This window comes from Coturnix japonica, chromosome 9 (genome assembly GCF_001577835.2).
Source record: "Coturnix japonica isolate 7356 chromosome 9, Coturnix japonica 2.1, whole genome shotgun sequence".
NCBI classification, from domain to species: domain Eukaryota; kingdom Metazoa; phylum Chordata; class Aves; order Galliformes; family Phasianidae; genus Coturnix; species Coturnix japonica.
The window spans coordinates 20,340,844-20,359,146 of record NC_029524.1 but is presented as its reverse complement, the minus strand read 5'-3'; the positions used below and the strand labels follow the sequence as shown (position 1 = coordinate 20,359,146).

Below are 18,303 nucleotides of genomic sequence, written 5' to 3'. Positions count from 1 at the left end.
TGGCCCTGTGCAGTGCTCACTGTAGGGCCCTGCAGAGCTCCAGGGGTTTTGGAGAGCTGAGCTTCCACCTTTGTGCATGCAGTACTTCCCACGCTGCAGGGAGCAAAGCTGGAGCGCAGAGCATGGGGAACTTGGGTGCATGAGGGACAGCAGCAGCGCTCGCTGCAGCCCCTGCACTTGCCTGTGGCCCATGCACTTCCCCTGATCTGCATTTTAATGCATCATCGGCAACTTTCTGAAGGATGCAGCCAAGAAAATTGCGGGCAATTTCAGCTCAGACAGCTGCCTCTATGCCTGCGGCTGTGTGCATGGTGGGAATGGTTCGGAATGTGTGAAGAGAGCCAGGGACAGAGCACAGCTGCACTCCAGCACCTGCAGCCCTGCACTGCCAACTACTGATAGAGCCATGAGCAACGGGGTTGTGCTGCTCAGGAGTGCTCTGGGGGGCAGCTCCTTGCTCCAGCACTGCACTGGGCCCCAGAGCCACAGCTTCACCCTGCATGCTGCGAGCAGCCGGCCAGCACCACGGTCTGGGCCAGCACTTGTACTGCAAACTTTGCATGCAAACCCATCAGCAGACTGTCATGCTCCAGCGGTGCGAAGTGTGCAGTCTGTCACCAGCTCAGAACAGAAAGAGCAGCACAGCAAAGTCTGCTGGGTGCTGGGCTTCTGGGGGCGGTGGCTGAGCAGTGCCAGCAGCGCAGAGTTCTGCACCCACCCTTCTCCCTCCCTCCTGTTTGCACTCAGAGGAAAAGCTGTGGGTCACTGCCCTGCTGCCAGGCTCCTGCGGGAGCTCAGCCCAGAAGCTTTGCTGGGCCTCGCTGCTATGTGAAGCGGCTTCAGTTTGCAGGGAGCAAATTGCATATTTTATTCATTTTCTGTTCAAAAAGAAGCTGTTCCAAAGCAATAATGGGGATGTTTCTAAGCAACGTTGTTTTCCCCCTGCAATCCTCACGAATGGTGGCATTTTTGTGCGTTTTGGTAACAATAAGTCAAACTGCAGATGATCCACAGGAAAGCCTACTCCTTCTTTCCCAGCTTTGCTTATGGGTTGGGATGTGGGCTGATAGGGTGCCAGAGGAGCCCAAGGCAGCCCTGGGGATGTGGGATCCTTGTCCTGGTGGCCAGCTGCCACAGGGACTTGTGTGGGATGCATCCCCTTGGTCTTTGTTACTGCTGGAGGTCAGCTGCTGTGGGCAGTGGCATCAACACAGGGCAAGGAAACCGGGGGTGGAAAGGGAGGAACAGCGTTATTGAAGCTCTTCTGAGCCTGATTATTCTTCTGTGGGTGTGGAGTCTGAAATGCTTTAGTCACCATGTGTGGTATTGCATAGATTTTATTTAAAACTTCTTTCTTGAAAAACAACATGTTTTTCTCTGTCTCATTTCTGATAGATAGATAGTTAAGTGCTCGGGTGGATAAAGAGATAGATGGGGAGATGGGTGAATAGATGGGACATGGCTCCGAGGCTTGGTGGTGATGGGCTCACAATTGAACTTGGCGGTCTTAATAGTCCTGTCCAACCTTAATGATCCTGTGATTCCTTGATTCTATGGGTAGATCAGTGGATGAACAGATGGGTGGATAGCTGGATATATGGAGGAATAGGCAGGTAGATAGATGGGTGGGCAGACAGACAGGTTGGATACCTTCACCTTGATGCCTCCACAGCACTGTTGGAGGTCTCTAAGCCTTCAGCAGTGTTCACTCAGCCAAGCAGAGACAAGCAAAGCTGCAGGATCTCAGCAGCTCAGCCCTTACTTGGTGACACAAAGTCTGACTCTTCTTTTTCTGCCTCTCCTGCACAGGTTGGGCTGGGACACCTGCAATGGGGGCAGCTGAAAATGCACCACACAGCACCTGGGATGGCAGGGGTTGTTTGTGGGGCAGCAGTGAGGTGTTTCTGCATAACCAGGTGTGTTTGTTCCTGATTGCTTGTCCTACCATTGTAGCAGGCAGCAGCTGTTGGCTAATTAGCTGATTAAGCAGCACAGGAGGCACAGGCCATAAATCAGTGCTGGGAGGGCTGTTGGTTTTAGTTGTGTGACCATGCTCCCTGCACAGAACCATGGGCCATGCATCAGGTGCTGCCAGAGAGGTACGTGGGGGTCTGTAGCAGGGCCGAGGGTGTGGAGAACATCAGGTCTGCAGCAGGATACTGGGTGTGTTCTCCCTTCCCTGGGGGTACAGAAAGCCTAGAAGGGCCTAGGACTTAGGAAGCTCAGAGTCGGGGATTGCAGTGATGCAGCTTGCAGTGATGCTCAGCACAGGGCTGTTCCCTGCAGCACTGCTGCCTCCAGCATTGCAGCTGTCACTAGGCTCTCCTACACATTCCCTTGCACTAGAGTTAATTAAAAATGGTTAATTACAATTGCTTTCTGCCCTGTGCCACAGGAGACAAGCGCTACTCTTGCCATATGGCACGGGCTGCATCTTGGGCTCGCTTTCTCCCCTTTCCCTTTAATTAAGGACATCATCAGCTCTGAGTGTCCCTGGGATGTGGCCGGGCACATTATGTCCTGCTGTGGCCCTCACCCCAACCCATAAAGCAGAAATAAATCACGTATTCCTTTTGGTCCTGCTCAGCTCTGAGTGCACTGTCAGCATTTCCTCTTTGGAGGAAATAATTAAACTCAAAGTGACCATGAAACACCTGGGGGAGGCATTGGCTGAGCACAGGGCACAGAGAGGAGCTGTGCCTGGGGTCTGCGCTGAGCACTCCTCACACCAGGCTGGTTTCACTTGAAAGGGTTTTTGTGAGCTTGGGTAAGGGGAGCCTCAATGAGCAGGGTTTATAATTGGCTGCCCCATGCACCCCTGAGTTAACTGGGACAGGGCATCGCAGGGGAGGATGTTTCTTGTGCAAGAAATGATACAGTGTTACTTAACAAGCTGTCTATACTAGAGATGGGAAGGAGCTTGCGTGCAGCTACTGCAAAGAGAGGACCTTCCTGAAAGAGTAATGGAGTGGAATTGAGAAGATAAAGCACTCAGGCTAAGTGTTGTGGAACAGCTGAGGCAACCCCAGGCCCTGGGAATGGGGAGAGCACTGAGCTGCAGCACCCATCACTGCCCACAGCCGCCTTCTACTCCTTTTTCCCTTTTCTCCCTGCTGTGGGGTTTGCTCTGGATTTTCTAAGGTACCGCATGATATCAGCTCTCTCTCACACTGTGCTGCTGTGTGTGCACCTGTGCTGCAGGGCGGATGGTGGCAACCCCGAGCTGATGCAGTAGCTGTGGGTGCTGACAGAGGCACCTTCATTAGGGGAAAGTTGTAAAGGAGAAGTTAAAAGAAAACACAGAACTGGAGGAAAGCTTTGCAACCCCTGCGGATGCCTTCATCCTGTGCATAGGGGAACCTGTGAGGCTGCAGGAAGCCAGCAGTGCCACCGGACATCACTCCCCTCAGATCCCCATCTGGAGAAGGAGTTAAATGGCCTCAGGGAGCTGCAGCACACTGTGATTAGTCTCACTTTTCGTTGCCAAATTTTCATCTTGGTTTTAAGCCTTCTTGTCTTTTTAACTAAAATTAACTTTTATTTCAGACGTAATCTGATCTTCCTACAGTGCCACATCACAAAGCAGCATCCCCTGGGGACGGTTTAGTCTTTGTTCTGAGATTCCTGAAAATAAGCCTCTTTTTTCCCCCCCTCCCTGAATTCTTACAGTCAATCTTTATCTTCGGTGCCTCTCATTACCCTGTTCTGCATTTCCTGTGCAATGCATTGCTTCCCCTCTTTGCCACTTCCCATTTCTGAACCCATCATCCCCTGTGGTTGGAAGCCACTGTCGTTGTTGTGAACTTCAGCCACACCATGAGCTCCTCCTGCACGTTCTTTAGTTCTGATGCACCTCTCCACCCAATATCTGTATGGTTCTGCTCATAGATTTGCTTGCAGCAAAATGCCCAACAAGCAAATCAAACCCCCAGTTCTGTGGAAGTAAAAGGCTCTGCTTATTCAGCATCACAGCCAGGTCCGGAACCAAATTCTCTTTGGTGTGCATAATTCTGTGTGTGTTTAAAGGGCTGCAGAGTCTTTCCAAGGAGCCAGGTGCTCACTGATGCAGAATCCTGCTGACCACAATTGCATTGTGACTGAATATCCCTGCTTTTTTTTTCCCCTGCAGGCTCCATAAACTTGACCATATCTTGCAAGACTGCATCTTTCTATCTCTGCTCGGACATAAATCTTGCAAAGTTTAGGAGGGAAAAATGTTAACAAATACTTCAGCCTGGAGTGTCCTCTCTCATAATGAGTGCATGGACTGCGGTGCAGTGATGGATGTCCCTCTGCTACTGCAGCTGTGGCACTTGGGGTCTGAGCTGGGTGCTGTGTCCCCCCTCTCCTCGTGCTGCTCCCCAACATCTTCAGCTCTGCAGTAGGACTGGTGCAGTTCATGCAGGGTGAGGTTCTTGGGGAGGTTTTAGTTCTCTTTTTCTGGAACTGAAGTTGCTTGGCTTTAGGCTTTGTTTTTTATAACCAGAGATGTGATGTGGAAAGCATCTCAGCTCCTGCTGATGGTGCTCCAATCCTGCACAGTGCAGAGGTGGGATGGCAGAGGTGGGAAAAGCAAGGAGAGCTGAGCATGTGAGTGAAGGATGGACATGAGCTGTAGGTGCTCTGTTTCATGGCATCTCCCACCTGCAGCACAGGCTCCCAAAATGCAATGTCCTGTGGTTGTGATTCAGCAGCATCAGCGCAAGCCCAGCAGCCATTGCAGTGCCACGAGGCCACGAGCTCACAGTGTGGGGCAGAAGGTATGGGAGTGCCATCCCTGTGCCATGCTGTGTGCTCAGTCCCTGTCCTGTGTGCGGGGAAGGCCTTTTCTTATCAATGTCCCAGGGCACAGCACTGTGATATGAGAAGTTCAGGCAGTTCCTGCTGGCTGGGTGTGCTCTGCTGCTCTGCACAGGGCAATGCCTGGTGCTGGGGGTCCTGCTGGAAGCCATGGGGCTGGGCACTGCCAGGCACTGCTGCAGCTTCTGCCCTTTGGTTATTTGAAAACAAACCCCTGATTCCAGTTGGTGGTTTTGCAGCTTCCAGGTATGTGTGCATGTATATATGTGCATAGATAAACGTGCAGGTAATGTAGCCGCATCTGATTTGTCTACACATATGTGCACACTTGGAAGCTACAAGATGCAAGTTGATATGTACGTGTATTTCTGCTTTACTTTGGCTTTTTTTAGGGGCTGAGAGGAGCCGGCTCTGGAAGGCTTTTTTTTTGCTGAAAGCACTGAGCTGCCCCGGGGTGGTCCCCAAATCATTGGCCATGTGCTGCTGAGCAATGCGAGGGCTGTGCTGGAGGCAAGGTGCCCTGGGCAGGTGTTGGTTCTGCTCTCCCTGTGGCTCTGTGTGTGGCCTTCCAGCCAACTGGAGCATGGAGGGGCCGTGCCCAGGAGGGGGTTACAAGGCATTGGGGCAGCTGTGGTCCATCAGCCCTGCTGAGCTCTGCGTACCTCACTCATTTGGTGCCAAACCTTATGGAGGATACACAGAGACCTTCTCTGCTTCTACATAAAGCAAATTCAATTAGAGCTGGATTCCTAATCTGTGTACCGTGTGCTGGATGCCCTCTCGCAAGCTGAGCAGCCACCGGGTTCCATTTGCACTAAAAGGATTTGGCATTTTCAGCATTGGCTCTTTCCAATAGACATAAATTTTTCCTGCACCCCGGCCACGTGCACACAAAGCACATGGCAAGGACAGTGTTTAGGAAGCCAAACACAGTGTTTCTGCCCAGATCCATTAGCAGAGAGGGCTCTGCAAGGAGCCGGCTGCAGCTCGACCAGTAAAAGGCATTTTCCAAAGGCAGATGTGTGCTGGAAACACCACCTCTGCTGGGGTGATGTGACCCACAGCCCTGCTGCCGTGAGCTGCCAGATGCAGTACAGCCCTGCTTGGGAGCACGGGCAGCTGTCGTGTGTAGGTTGGCATGGCTGGTGCTGTCTGCATCCATTTGTTATGTAGGGATCCAGCAGTGTTCTCATGCAAAAGGACAAAAGAAGCGGAGCTGGTGCCAGCTTCAAGCCCACTGTGAGCCTGGGGCAGGCGGTGCTGCTCCAGTATCTAAATGCCAGTCCCCGCTTTGGGGCTGTGCTCTGCAGTGGGTTTGGCCCATGTCAGTTGGGGGCCACATGGAGATGAAAGCACCCAAATGGTGCAGGACAACCACTGAGCTGGCTCTTGGGAGGGTGGGAGGGCAGGAGGGCTGTTCTGTTCTTTCTTTGGGCTCTAGTAATTCACAGAGAGCAGAAACAAAGTGCAGCAATTCTTCACACAGCTCTGCAGTGGAAGTATGGAGGTGGCCCCCTGTTACACCTCGGGCTGACCAAGGAGTTGCACAGATCTGTCTGTGATGTGAAGGCTAAAGCAGGAGGCTGTAATTAGTGGGGTTTTTGTTACAGTTTTATGTTAGATGGGGCTGTAATTTGTGGCTGTGCTGGGTGAGAACTCTGACACAGGGAGCAGTACTGGGGGTGTAAGTGCTGCTATCAACCTTCCTACACACCGCTTCAAACCAAAAGGGGCAGATTTAGGCTGGATACAAAGAAAAAGCTCTTTGCAATAAGGGTGCTGAGGGACTGACTCAGGTTGCCTGGAGGGGTGTGTGCCCAGACCAGCAGACAGCCACAGTCAGGGGAAGCACTGAAAGCACCTGATGGAGCTGTGGGTGCCCCTGTACTGCAGGGGATGGGACTGAGGGCATTTAGAGGTCCCTTCCTACTCAAACCATCCTATGGAAAGCAGCATTCTCCAGTTGCTTTACCCTGTCAGTGTCCCTGCTGGGTCTAACACTGTCTTATTTCTTTTTTCCTAGGAACCTTGGGAAATCCGGACTGCGCGTTTCATGCCTCGGTCTGGGTGAGTGCATGGCCAGAGCCCCATGGCTTCTGCACAGATCTTTACTTGGGAAGAACAGGGCTCTATTCTAGCAGTGCTGGGTCGGGTTGGATATTAGGAAATATTTTTTCTCCAAAGAGTGGCCAGGCTTTGGCTCAGCTGCCCATGGAGCAGTGGGTCACCATTCTTGGAGGTGCTCATGAACATGGAGTTGAGGCACTGCGGGCTGTGGGCAGTGGTATGGTGCGGTGGGGGACCTGAGAGGTCTCTCCCATTGGTTCTGCGATTCAGAAGTGCCTCTGTGAGCACTGCAGGACTGTGTGCTGGCCCTGTGGGTAGCCCACATGCACAACCCCGCTGCAGCTGTGGGGTCCCTGGCCCCATCAGCTCCCTTACCAGAAGTTGTACCACCCACGTGAGCAATGCTTTAAAATGTATTTTTTTTTCTCAAGATGTTTTGAGAGTTGATTTTAAAATAGAGGGGGATATGCAAGTCACCCTCTATTACAAGTCACAAAAATAAGCCCTATTCCGGCAAGAAGAGCTCTTCTGACCAAAATAGATGCCAGGCTTTTAAAGGACTTACGAGCTGGTGTAGAGTTTTCTTTCACACTTGCAGTTTCACCAAGAGCAAATGTTGTTGTGTGAGAGGAAGTGGTGGCAGAAAAATGCCTTGCAGAGCTTTTCTTTTATTGCAGGCACGTGGGGCCGTGTCCCTATAGATCAGCCCTTGGGAGCGCAGCTGCAGGGCTGGGTGCTGGCAGCCGGGCAGGAGTGGGGCCAGTGCCATGGGGCAGTGACCCCGTGGTATTCTCATGCTTTTCCTGGGCTCCTGTAGCCCAGAGTGTGCTGGGCTGGGGAGCAAGGGAGGAGGGAGCCTTGGGTTCAGCAGTCATTGCTGTGATGTGCATCTCTTCCAGGGCACAGCTCAGTCCCCTCTCGCAGCAGGTCTGTCAGTGTCTGCCCCAGTACCCACATGGGCAGCTGTTTTGTGAGCTCCCTGCGCAGCTCCCTGGGAGATGCATTTGTCTCCCTAAGCCCCTGCAGCATGCAAATCCAATTGAAGTTGTACCCAAGTTTCTGCCAGCTCAGCAATCTGCCTCACAAATGTGAAATCTCACTGCGTGGGCACATCTGTGCATGCTGTCGGTGAGCCCAAGGTGAGAATTTCAAAGGGGAATATCAGAGAGTCCTGCCCTGGGCAAGTGCCTGGGCTGTGGAAGGTTTCCGCAACAGTGTTGGTTCAGAAATGTGTTTGGGATGCAGGAAGAAATAAGGTCACGTATCCTGGTGGTTAATTCAAAGCAAAGTCAGAAGATGGGGCTGCTGGTGCTCAGCAAACACAGAGACGGCCTCCAGGAAAGCAAGGAAGGCTGTGAGGGAAGGAGCAGCAGGATGAAAGCAGCCACCTCAAATCCAAAAACCCAAATCCAGAAAATCCAATTCCTCATGAAGAAGCCCAGGAGAAAACTCACACTACAAGAGGTTCCTGCAGCTGCGGAGCAGTTTCCACTGCCACGTGGCAGAGCCACCCGTGGTGCAGACCCAGCAGCATGTGGTACAGAAAGGAGTCAGGCCTTTCCTTGAACCTCGGTGGCTTTGCTTTGGGGCAAAGCTTTTGCAGACCCCACAGGTAAAGGCACCTGGACATCAGCGGAGCAAGGATGGATGTGGTGGACAGGAGCTTCATGTGGCACTGCCTCACTGCAGTGGGGTGTGGATCCGTCCTCAGGGGAGGCAGAGCCCTGTCTTCCAGCCAGGATCTCTGCTCTTCTGAAAGGTGACATATCTGCCAGCAGTGGAATTATCAAGCAGTGAATTTTGCATCAGCAAATAACCCAGAAATAGTCACGCCGTGCTAAGCTGGGAGCTGTGATGGGAACAGAGCTGAGTCCAGCTTCACTGTAGAAATTCCTTCCTTGGAGCTCAGGTATCCAGCTGGGAAGCAGCTTGTCAGTGTGGGGCAAGCACGGCTGGGGAGCTGCTGTGCCTTGGAGCCGTGCTGCACTACACACACCACACTGGAGAAACGTCCTTGGCATCTTTTTGTATTCCTACTGTGTCCCCAGTTTCAAGCTTGCTCTTCGCTCCCCTCCCCGATAGCCTCAGTGCTCTTGTAATTCCGAGGCATCTCTGCTCGTGTCAGTGCTCCCTTTTACACAATAGAGAAAGGATCACAAAAGGTCAAGGGCCCTGAAACGCACTGTGTCTGTGCTGGTGTCCCGGTGGGGCTGAGGGCACTGGGGCTGTGCTCACACAGCTAATGGGGACAGGCAAAGGGCACACGGCTGCTTGGTGCGGGGACAAGGAGGGGTTGTGCTTCACTATTATTTTTTTTCTCCTGTATCTCTTCCTTCAGAACTGCTCCTGTTGGGCTGTGAATCATCCTCAGCCGCTGCTGGAAATGCCAAAGGAGCCCTGTGCTTTCTAGAAGGGAATTTTGGGAACCGCAGCCTCCCTGGGCACATCACCACGGCCCCGTGCTGCTCCCATGTGTCCCAGCTGTGCCCTTGTCAATGCTTTTGGCTGCTTGTGTGCCTGTCCTACTGCTCTTGGCACATCTGGGTATTCCAGTCTTGGCCTGGTGCCTTCTCCTGCACATCCTGTGTCCCTCAGCCCTGGATGCAGCAGAGTCTTGCAGTTTCCTGATGCCCTGGGGGTTGTCAGCACCCTGCTGGCTGGGCCTGCAGCCACCAAGGCAATGATTCCTCCACAGCTTCTGACCAGTGGCATTCCCAGCCCTCGGACGATGATCATGAGCCTGAGCTCCTTGGCACCCACCCCACTGGGAGGATGGGCGTGGGGGAAGGCGGGTGTATGGAGGGAAGGTGTACCCAGTTCTGCATATATTTACTATTTATATGTAAAGAGAGAAAGAGCTCGTTGTTCTCATGTGGCTTAGGCACCCGAAGGCTCATTTCTAATCAGTCAGTGCGTGACGCTGATCGGGTGGGTGGAACCAGCCCACGGCAGGCATTGGAGATGGGTGATCTCCGAGGTCCCTTCCAACCCAACCATGCTGTGATCTCTTCTGTGTGTCCCTGGTGTCTGTGAGTCTCAGCCCCGTGTTGAGCTGGGGGCTCCTCCCGCAGGGTCCTGCCCAGTGCTCCCCACCTCCACGTGTGTTTAAGGATCACTTTGTGGTAAACAGTCTCAATGCTTTCCACCCCCCCCCCCCCCCCTTCCTCCAGTAAAGATGCATTTTAATGTATTCTTACAAAAATAACTCTTCTGAAGCTTTAACATGGAAATCAGTCTTAGTCGGAATTTTCACTCGCACAAAGGAGCTTAATGATAAAATGAAGCCTATTTTCATTCTTATCATTATTATGTGGCACCAGAGCATTTCGTGATAAGAAAAAAATACTTTTTCCAAAGGCTTTGAAATGCAGTGAATGTGGCAGGAAGGAGGAGGGCCCTTCCCTGCACCACTGGGGCCGTGGTGGCAGCGGGTCCTGGCAGGGAACAGCTCGATTCCTGCAGTGTGGCAATGCAGTGTGGGCCAGGAATGCCTGCACTCTTTGAAGTCTCATTCCTGTTCCAACAGCAGCAACGTGCTCAGCTTTTATAGACTGGAAAGGTACAGCCTTTCCTGAGCCCTGGTGCTTCTGCAGGAAATCCAGAGTTTCCATGTGAACACGTATTCAGAAGTAACTTTGCTTATACGCAAAGGAAGCTGGTGCATAGAAAACTGTTAGTGAGGGAAAGGGCAAACCTCTGCTGGCAGAGTGGGGCCTTTGCTGCAGTACCTGGCCAAGGGTGGGTGCGAGTGCTGGGCTCCAGCTCAGGGGAAGTCACTGCACAGGTTTCAGTGCTTCAGCAGCTCTGAGCACTTCCTGGCTGGGGTTTGTATTACAGTGGACACTGAAGCAGGGATTTGGGAAGTCTCACTGCCCCAATGATGTGTTTCAGCTCCTCCAGGATGTTTCTGTGTTCCCAATTGCTCCTGATGGATCTGAACACTCAGACTCTGTTTCAGGAGCCTTTCCCATTGTAACTGGTTGTTTTGGTCTTTGTAGGGACCTGGGTCACTTTTGGAGGTCAAATCTCAGATGAGGTAAGTGACCTTTTCTTCCAGCATAATGCATGAAGCAAAACTACGGAGAGTGTATATATATAAAAGCATGGCCAGCTAACGGGAGTGGGGTATGGTGACAGCAAATGGCAGAGTGTTGGCACGCAGAGCAAAGCAAGGCTCATGCTTCTGCTACAAAATATCTTAACGAATCTGACATTTCCCAAGATCAGCTTTAACGAAGGCATCTCCCCCTTGAAACAACTCCCCTCTGCTGCGTGGAGCAGTATTTCCGTGCTGTGCCATTGGCAGCAGTACCGCTCCTGGAGCAGAACTAGGAAAGCTCTATTTTTGCAGGCTGCGTGTAATGAGCGGCAGTCATAGCTAACAGCAGCGTGGTGTCTCACAGCAGTGCTTTGATTTCCACTTATTTTGCTATTTTTTCCCTAATAAGATGAGACAAAAGGAAAGGTGCTTGGGTTTCCCTCCCGCTCCGGTCTCCACCACTGTTCTGCCCATGTGGGGCTCACTGCTGGCTGGGTACACCAGGGCTGCTCGTAACAAGGCTCCAGCAGCCCTCCGTGTGGTGCCACAGCAGAAATCCCAAAATAACTCCTGCAGCAGGCACAAGGCCCAGCATTCTGCTTTCAAACGCTTTTCTTTCTTTCTTTGTAAGCGATTCGACCTTTGCTGGTATTTCTGATCGCTGCACATCACTGAGCTGCATTTATTCCTGTTTCTGGGTATTGTGGTCTGAAGCAAAAAGAGCCGTTTCAATGACAAATTTGGTTTCCTGGCTCTCCTTGTTTAGAATAAGTCAGTGCAAAAAGGCAATGCTCAGAACAAAAAGACAAATGTATCCCTGCACTAAACCCCATAGATCTGCAGAGTGATTTCTGTAACCTTGTTAAATTCTTGGCTGCTTTCCCATTGGAGAGCACAGGGCTTTTCCCTCAGTTCCTCCCAGGCTTGGCCCCAGGGGCTGTGCAGCTCCGTGTGCCTGCTGAGGTTGATGTAGTGGCACCATCTCACTCATCCCCATGTCTGTCCCACAGGTGGCCGAGCAGCTGATGACCATCGCCTATGAGAGTGGTGTCAACCTCTTTGACACGGCTGAGGTGTACGCGGCGGGCAAGTGAGTCCCTGGTTGGGTGCTGTTTGGGTATGAGGGGTCCCAGCTGCACTGAGGTCCTTCCCTGTGCCTCCAGGCACGGCTTTGCTTGGGAAATCTCCTCATTTTTGGAGCACACTTTAAAAAAAAAAGCCAACCCTGCACCCAGCTGAAATGCATGACTGGTGCTGCCTTGAGCACTCACTGGGAAACATCCTGGATAAATGACAAATCAGTGCCTGTCTCAGTGGTGATTAATGGTCCATGATGGTGACAGCTCTGAAAACTCCGCAAGCAAGGAGCAGTTCTAGCACAGCTCATGCTTTTGGTATCATTGCTGAACTAAGAAAAGGAAAATGTCCATCCCCAGCTTTAGGGGCAGTGTCCAGTGCAGGACCACTGGGCTGGGGCTGGCTGCAATGTGGAGCTCTGCTTGCTCTGAGCATCCTCCGGTGCCTCTCACACGGGCTTTCTCTTTTCTGCAGGGCTGAGGTCATCCTGGGGAACATCCTCAAGAAGAAGGGCTGGAGGTACCATAGTGGGGCAGCAGGGACATGTGGGAGTGGGGAGCCCACCAGGTTCTCACATACGCTGTGCATCAGCTAGCCAGGGTTGGTGTAGGACTTGGGAGGTGACTGTGGGAAGCACTGGGCTCTGGGTGCAGCTCCATCAGCAGTCAGCCCTCCTAACTGCTCCTCATCGCTGCCTCTTGCAGGTGGAGGCCTGGTTAGGAGCTGGCTCTGTGGGCGTCCCTGCATTTCAGGGGCTGGGGCTGATGGCCATTTAGGGACCCTCCACACCAAACCATTCCGTGACCCTCTGATCTCTGTGCATTCATCCTCATTTCTGCTCACAGATGCAGATTATTTGTGCAGCAGGTCTGCACACTCACGTAAGGCTGTATATTAAGAATGCAAAGCTGTGATGGGCCTTCATCTCGGCCGCCTGGTAGGAGATGATACCTCATGTAAATGAAGCACATTAGCATACATGGTGTCATCTTAAGAGCATTTACATAATCTTTAAGGCTCTCCCCTGTGTGTCATAGCCTGCAACCATAGAGCGGTCCCAGCGGTGTTCTCACCAAAGCCAGTGCCCCTGTTCTGAGGGATGGATGCTCACTGGGAAATGTTCCACATCCTGTGGCAGAAATAAGTCAAGCCAAGCAAAACCCAGGCAAATTGTTACACTTGTACAATTTTGCAGCAAAACAGTTTGCTGATGATAAATATTTGATCTACTATCACACTGGAGATTAATTCAGCAAATGTATCTCTCCTGGGATGTAATGCCTGAGGGAGCGCTCCTTCACTGTGAGCCATGCTGCTGCCCATGGATGCTGTGAGGGTGGTGGTGCCTTTAGGGGGAGGGTACTGCCTTGGAGCCAGGTGGGCTCCTGATTCTGGGATCATTTTCTTTAAAAACAAATGTTCTGTTCTTTTCCTAGGCGCTCCAGTCTGGTCATCACAACAAAGCTGTACTGGGGTGGAAAGTAAGTTCAGCGATGCAGAGTGGTGACTGTTGCCTTGGGGCTGAGGGCTGCCACCCCTTGCTCTGTGCCCAGCTGGGACATGGGGCCTCATTTCTGCCTGCTGCAGGCTGGCACCTCAGCCCCCTAACTGTGTGTTTTGTCTTTACAGGGCTGAAACAGAGAGAGGGCTTTCAAGGAAGCACATCATTGAAGGTGGGTGCTGCACCTGGCTGTGCCTCAGGCATTTTCCTGTGCCAGAACTCTGAGTTTTTGCCAGGTACCCCACAGGGCTGCTGGTGGTTGCTGGTACAGTGGGCACAGTCCCACACTGGCTGCAGTCTGTAGGGTGTAGGTAACTCTGAGGTGATGTGTCTGTCCGTGGTCAGCCTAGCGGTGCAGGTGGGATCTTGGCCATCCCACAGCATCCAACCCCCCTCTGCCTTTCTGTGAGGAGCCATTTTGCAAAAGGACAGAGAAGCACTGGCAGCAGATGGAAGAACTTCCCAAAAGTATCAAACAGCATTAAGGTCTCTGTTAGCTATTTTTTACAACACATGCAGTGAAAACAGCCATTTCTTGGATCCCAAACTCCAGCAAACGTTTTCAGATGGCTCTATTTTGGCTTCTTCTTCATGAACATTCATAAAAACATTTTGTTCCTGGGAAAATTTGTAGCGTTAGGACATCTCCCCATCACACACACACACACACACACACACACACACACGTATGTGGGCTTTTGGCACCCACTGCCACCAGCTCCTCGCAGAGCCCACGATGGGGGGTGCATGGACCCATTGCAGGGCTGGAGACTTCAGAAGTCTTTTCCAGCTGTGATTCTGTCTCTCACTGCACCTGTTCTGTTGCTGCTGACCCTGCATTGCTGTCTGCTTTGCCCACAGGGCTGAGGGCCTCCCTGCAGCGCCTGCAGCTGGAGTACGTGGATGTGGTCTTTGCCAACCGCCCGGACAACAACACCCCCATGGAAGGTCAGTGGCAGCTGTAATTGAAGGTTTTCCTGCGACTGATCCTGGCTTACAGGCTTATGCCTCTGATGGTAGGAAATGAAAAACAAATCTTTATTAAATATGCAGGCAGGGCAGCTTAAATATGAAACAGTTCTTTCATGACATCCTGGGTCCTATAACATTTACACCCAAATGAATTTGTATGTCTTTAATGGAAATAGACATTCCTTTTATATCCTATGGTGACTTTAACATTCCTTCCTGTACTTCCTTTCCTCATCCCTACAGATGAGGCTGAAATGAGTGTGTTTGCATTTAGGAAGCCTCTGTGCCAGCTGACCTGCCTGCACCCCCTGCAGCCAGCTGGGGGGGAGGGTGGGGACCCCACAACATGCCTTTCCCATCATTGGGTACCCACACCTGCCTGCTCCCTACTGGCTGCATTCACTGCACAGAGCTGTGCAGGCAGCAGTGCCCACTCTGCTCAGCGATGGCCGTTGGAGGGGCTGTGCTGTGTTGGGGAATGGGGGTGTTCTTTCCTACACACAGCACAGCTGAGCTCTGATGCTGAAGGTGTTTAAGCAGCTCTGCACAGGCTGGGGCTTGGCAGCTCTGTATAAACTGTGGGACTTGGTGAGATTTTCAGCAGGGTGAGAAAAGGGGCGCTTGCATTATGAATGGCGCGGTGTTTATTCTTTCCATGTACTTCATGCTTTTTTTATGGTTCACCTACTAAGCCACTTCTATCCCAGAGCATCTGCTGGGCCATCTGTCTGTTCGGCAAAATCTGGCACGCGTGCCAAGTGCTAAGCTACCTTCACGAGGCACAATCCCAGCTATGCTCTGTGTCCTTACATGGCCACCCTTTCCCTATGAGCAAAGAGCTGCTCCCAGCTCAGCTGAAAGCCGTGTCCTGGGTGTGCAATGTGCGCTGCATCACCTGCGTGCAGCTGCAGGGATGTGGGTGGCTGGAGGTAATGCAGCCACCAAGTGCTTTGGGAAGGGCAGGAGCTCCCTGTGTGTGCTCTGCAGCTGGGATCCTCAGCAGGGGATGGTGCAGGTTGCATGCTGATGGTGAGCTGTCTGTAGGTCACCTTGATGTTGTTGCTGGTTATGCACAGTGCCAAATCATGGCAAACTCGCTCGAGTGGGCAGTGAGGCTGTGTGTTATGAAATGCAACTGGGGAAATAAGGAGAAGTGTAAATTGCTGTCACGTTATTTCTATGCTTGTGCATGCAAGTAGGTGAGGTTGGAAGGAGGAAGTGTCCTGGCCTGAGCTCATGGCATGGGACACTGCTGCTGGGTGTCAGGCTGGGCTTTCAGTCTCTCTCTCCTGATGAGCTGTCATTCCCAGGCATTAAAAACTTAACTTGGAAAATATCCCCCTTCTGATCAAAGGAGATACCCACAGTCTGCTCAGCCGGGCACTCCTCTCCCCCTGCCCTCACGCTACATTAGTCCTGAGGAGATGCGATCCCAGGCTGCATCGCAGATGTTTCCCTCCCCCTGGGCAATGTGTGCAGCTGAGCAGAAGGCAGCGCAGTGCGGCACAGCCGGGCAGCCCCACACCGGGCACTGCGCTCCATATCAGGGCACGGAGCTGCCTCGGGTTGGTGCTGCCTGGCTGCAGGGTTTGGAATCATTGGAGTGCTTTATTCTGAGAACTCCCCCTCGAAGCAATGACATTTCTGCCATCCGGCAGTGAGCTGCCCAGATGGGTGCTGTCTGCAGACCATCCAGAGGCATACCCATGGGGAAAGGGTCTGGTAAACAAGAGCAGTTATAAATATTCTAGGTTGGCTGCCGTTCTTTAGGAGGGAACAGAGAAATGCAAACAACCATGGGCCAAAGTGTGTAAGAGGTGTGATGGAACACCCATAAGAACTCCTAAATGATAGTATGGCAGAAATAGGAAACTAACAGCAGTGAGAAGAGGGTGCTGTGGGGGAATTCCCAGACAGGATTACTCTGTTGAAACCCCACAGCTTCACCCCACACATTCACCCCAGTGCATGGGTGCTCGCGCTGTTACTGTGCTGGGTTGGTGGGCAGCTTGCTGGCTGTGCCTGCCCCAAACAGGATGGCCCAGGAATGGAGAAAAGGGCAGATCTGGGGGAGAAAACAAAATGGGAGAACAATATTGGCATCTGAGAGCTGCTTTTCACCAGGGGAAAGATCAGTGCTTCCATCAGGAGTTCTGCCTTTTTGGAATGAAGACAGACACCCATGGAAGAGGCACGCTGTCACTTTTAGAGTCCTCTGAGGGTTATAAATGGAGACTTTGCCGTGTTTAGCTGCTTGTCGCTGCCTGCAGGAGAAATCTCACAATAACCTCCAGATTGGCACTGTGAGCGACTCTCTGCCAAGCTGTTTTTTTTACCCCATAAATAGGATGAGAACTCTCATGGTACAAAAGGCAGCTCCTCTCAATCTCAAGGCAGTGATGGCCAGCATTGTTTCAGCAACCACAGCGAGTGCTTTGCAGACAGACAGAGCCGCAGTGGTGCTGAGCGGGCTGGGAGCTGCAGCACGGCCTGGGCTGTCTCTTGCAGCTCTCCCAGGAAAGGGCACTCTGCAATCTGGCAGTGCTGCTGAGAGCGGGGTGCCTCGTGCGTTACCCATACAGTGACTAAGGACTGTTTTCTTCTGCTTCCCAGATCCGCTCAGTGTATTTTTGTCAGTCTGAGTGATGCGCTGTTCGTGGCTCACATCATCCATGAGGGTAAATATTTTTCAGGGCCATTTTTCAGTGCTGTTTTTGTTGCTGGGAGGATTGGATTACTCAACAAGAACCCATCCAGCCGTGGCTTGATATGAAAGGGGGAAGTGGAGGAGGTGTGAGTGTATCGTGCCAAAGGAGGAAGACGAACATGGGGTGGGAGGAAGGCTCATCTTGCATCCTTGTGTGGGATCTCTTCTTTCCCATGCATCCGCTATCTTCTCCTTTTACCCTGTGAACCATCCCAGAGGGAAGAAATTGGTTTTCAAGCTGGTGCAGCCTCATCAGAGCAAAGCAGCAAACAGAGCTGGAGGAGCCCTGCATGTCAGACCCACCCCTGCTGACTGGCAGTGTTCACACCCACTCTGAGCCCATGCTTACAGCTCTGTTCCCTGGGAGCCACTAATCAGGAGTGGCAGGAGCAGGAGAACCCTGGGGTGCAACAAGGGCAGGAGATCCAACACAAGTGGGTGGCAGCAGGTTGAAGCTGTGTGCAGAGCAAGGAGCCCAGCAGAAGCCGCTGTGTTCTCCAGGTGCTTCATTTCTCAGCAGCATCTCAATGGCCGTAGTGTAAAGAAGCAGGAGCTAATAAGTACTCTTAGTGAACAAAACAGAAAATGATCTATTATTTTTTCTTTTGGTTTATTTTTCAGCCCTACTGCCCTCTAGTGATAAATTTTAGGAGGAGTATCATTATGGGCTAACACTTAGGCAACAACCAGCCGGTAAAAGTTCCTTAAAGCTGTGAGATAAGCCTCTTCATGCCTCCCCTGCCAGTGCTTTCCCTCCACTGAGCTGCATGGTGCAGCAAGCCACCAAGCTTTGCTCCTTGCTGCCATGGGCTGGGGATGCTCTGGCTGCAGCACCCGCAGCTGTGGGACCTGCCCTAAATCTGCATGCAGAGATGGTGACTGTGTCCTGCAGTGCCGTGCTGTGCTGGCAGCCCCCAGCTGTGATGGTAGCTCTCTGGCATGTAGGGGCAGCTGTGGAGTGATACGGAGTTCTCATATGTTTGTCTTTTCCCCTTAGAAATCGTCCGAGCGATGACACACGTCATCAACCAGGGCATGGCGATGTACTGGGGAACGTCACGCTGGAGTGCAATGGAGATCATGGTAAAGCAAAGCCATAAGCTGGCACCAGGACACACATTTCCCAGCCCCCAGGGCTGC

At 52.2% G+C, this 18,303-nt stretch overlaps 1 protein-coding gene across 2 annotated transcripts in view; it reads left to right on the top strand.

The window, feature by feature from the left end:
- The window catches only part of KCNAB1 (potassium voltage-gated channel subfamily A member regulatory beta subunit 1), a 33,838-nt gene that overhangs the window by 10,661 nt on the left and 4,874 nt on the right, over nt 1–18,303 (top strand). For both annotated transcript variants that reach the window (XM_015872119.2, XM_015872120.2), the window contains exons 2-9: nt 6,824–6,867; nt 10,866–10,903; nt 11,917–11,996; nt 12,458–12,502; nt 13,420–13,464; nt 13,613–13,656; nt 14,346–14,432; nt 18,161–18,246. In XM_015872119.2, the coding sequence (XP_015727605.1) occupies nt 6,824–6,867; nt 10,866–10,903; nt 11,917–11,996; nt 12,458–12,502; nt 13,420–13,464; nt 13,613–13,656; nt 14,346–14,432; nt 18,161–18,246 (469 nt within the window). The remainder of the gene's footprint in view (nt 1–6,823; nt 6,868–10,865; nt 10,904–11,916; nt 11,997–12,457; nt 12,503–13,419; nt 13,465–13,612; nt 13,657–14,345; nt 14,433–18,160; nt 18,247–18,303) is intronic.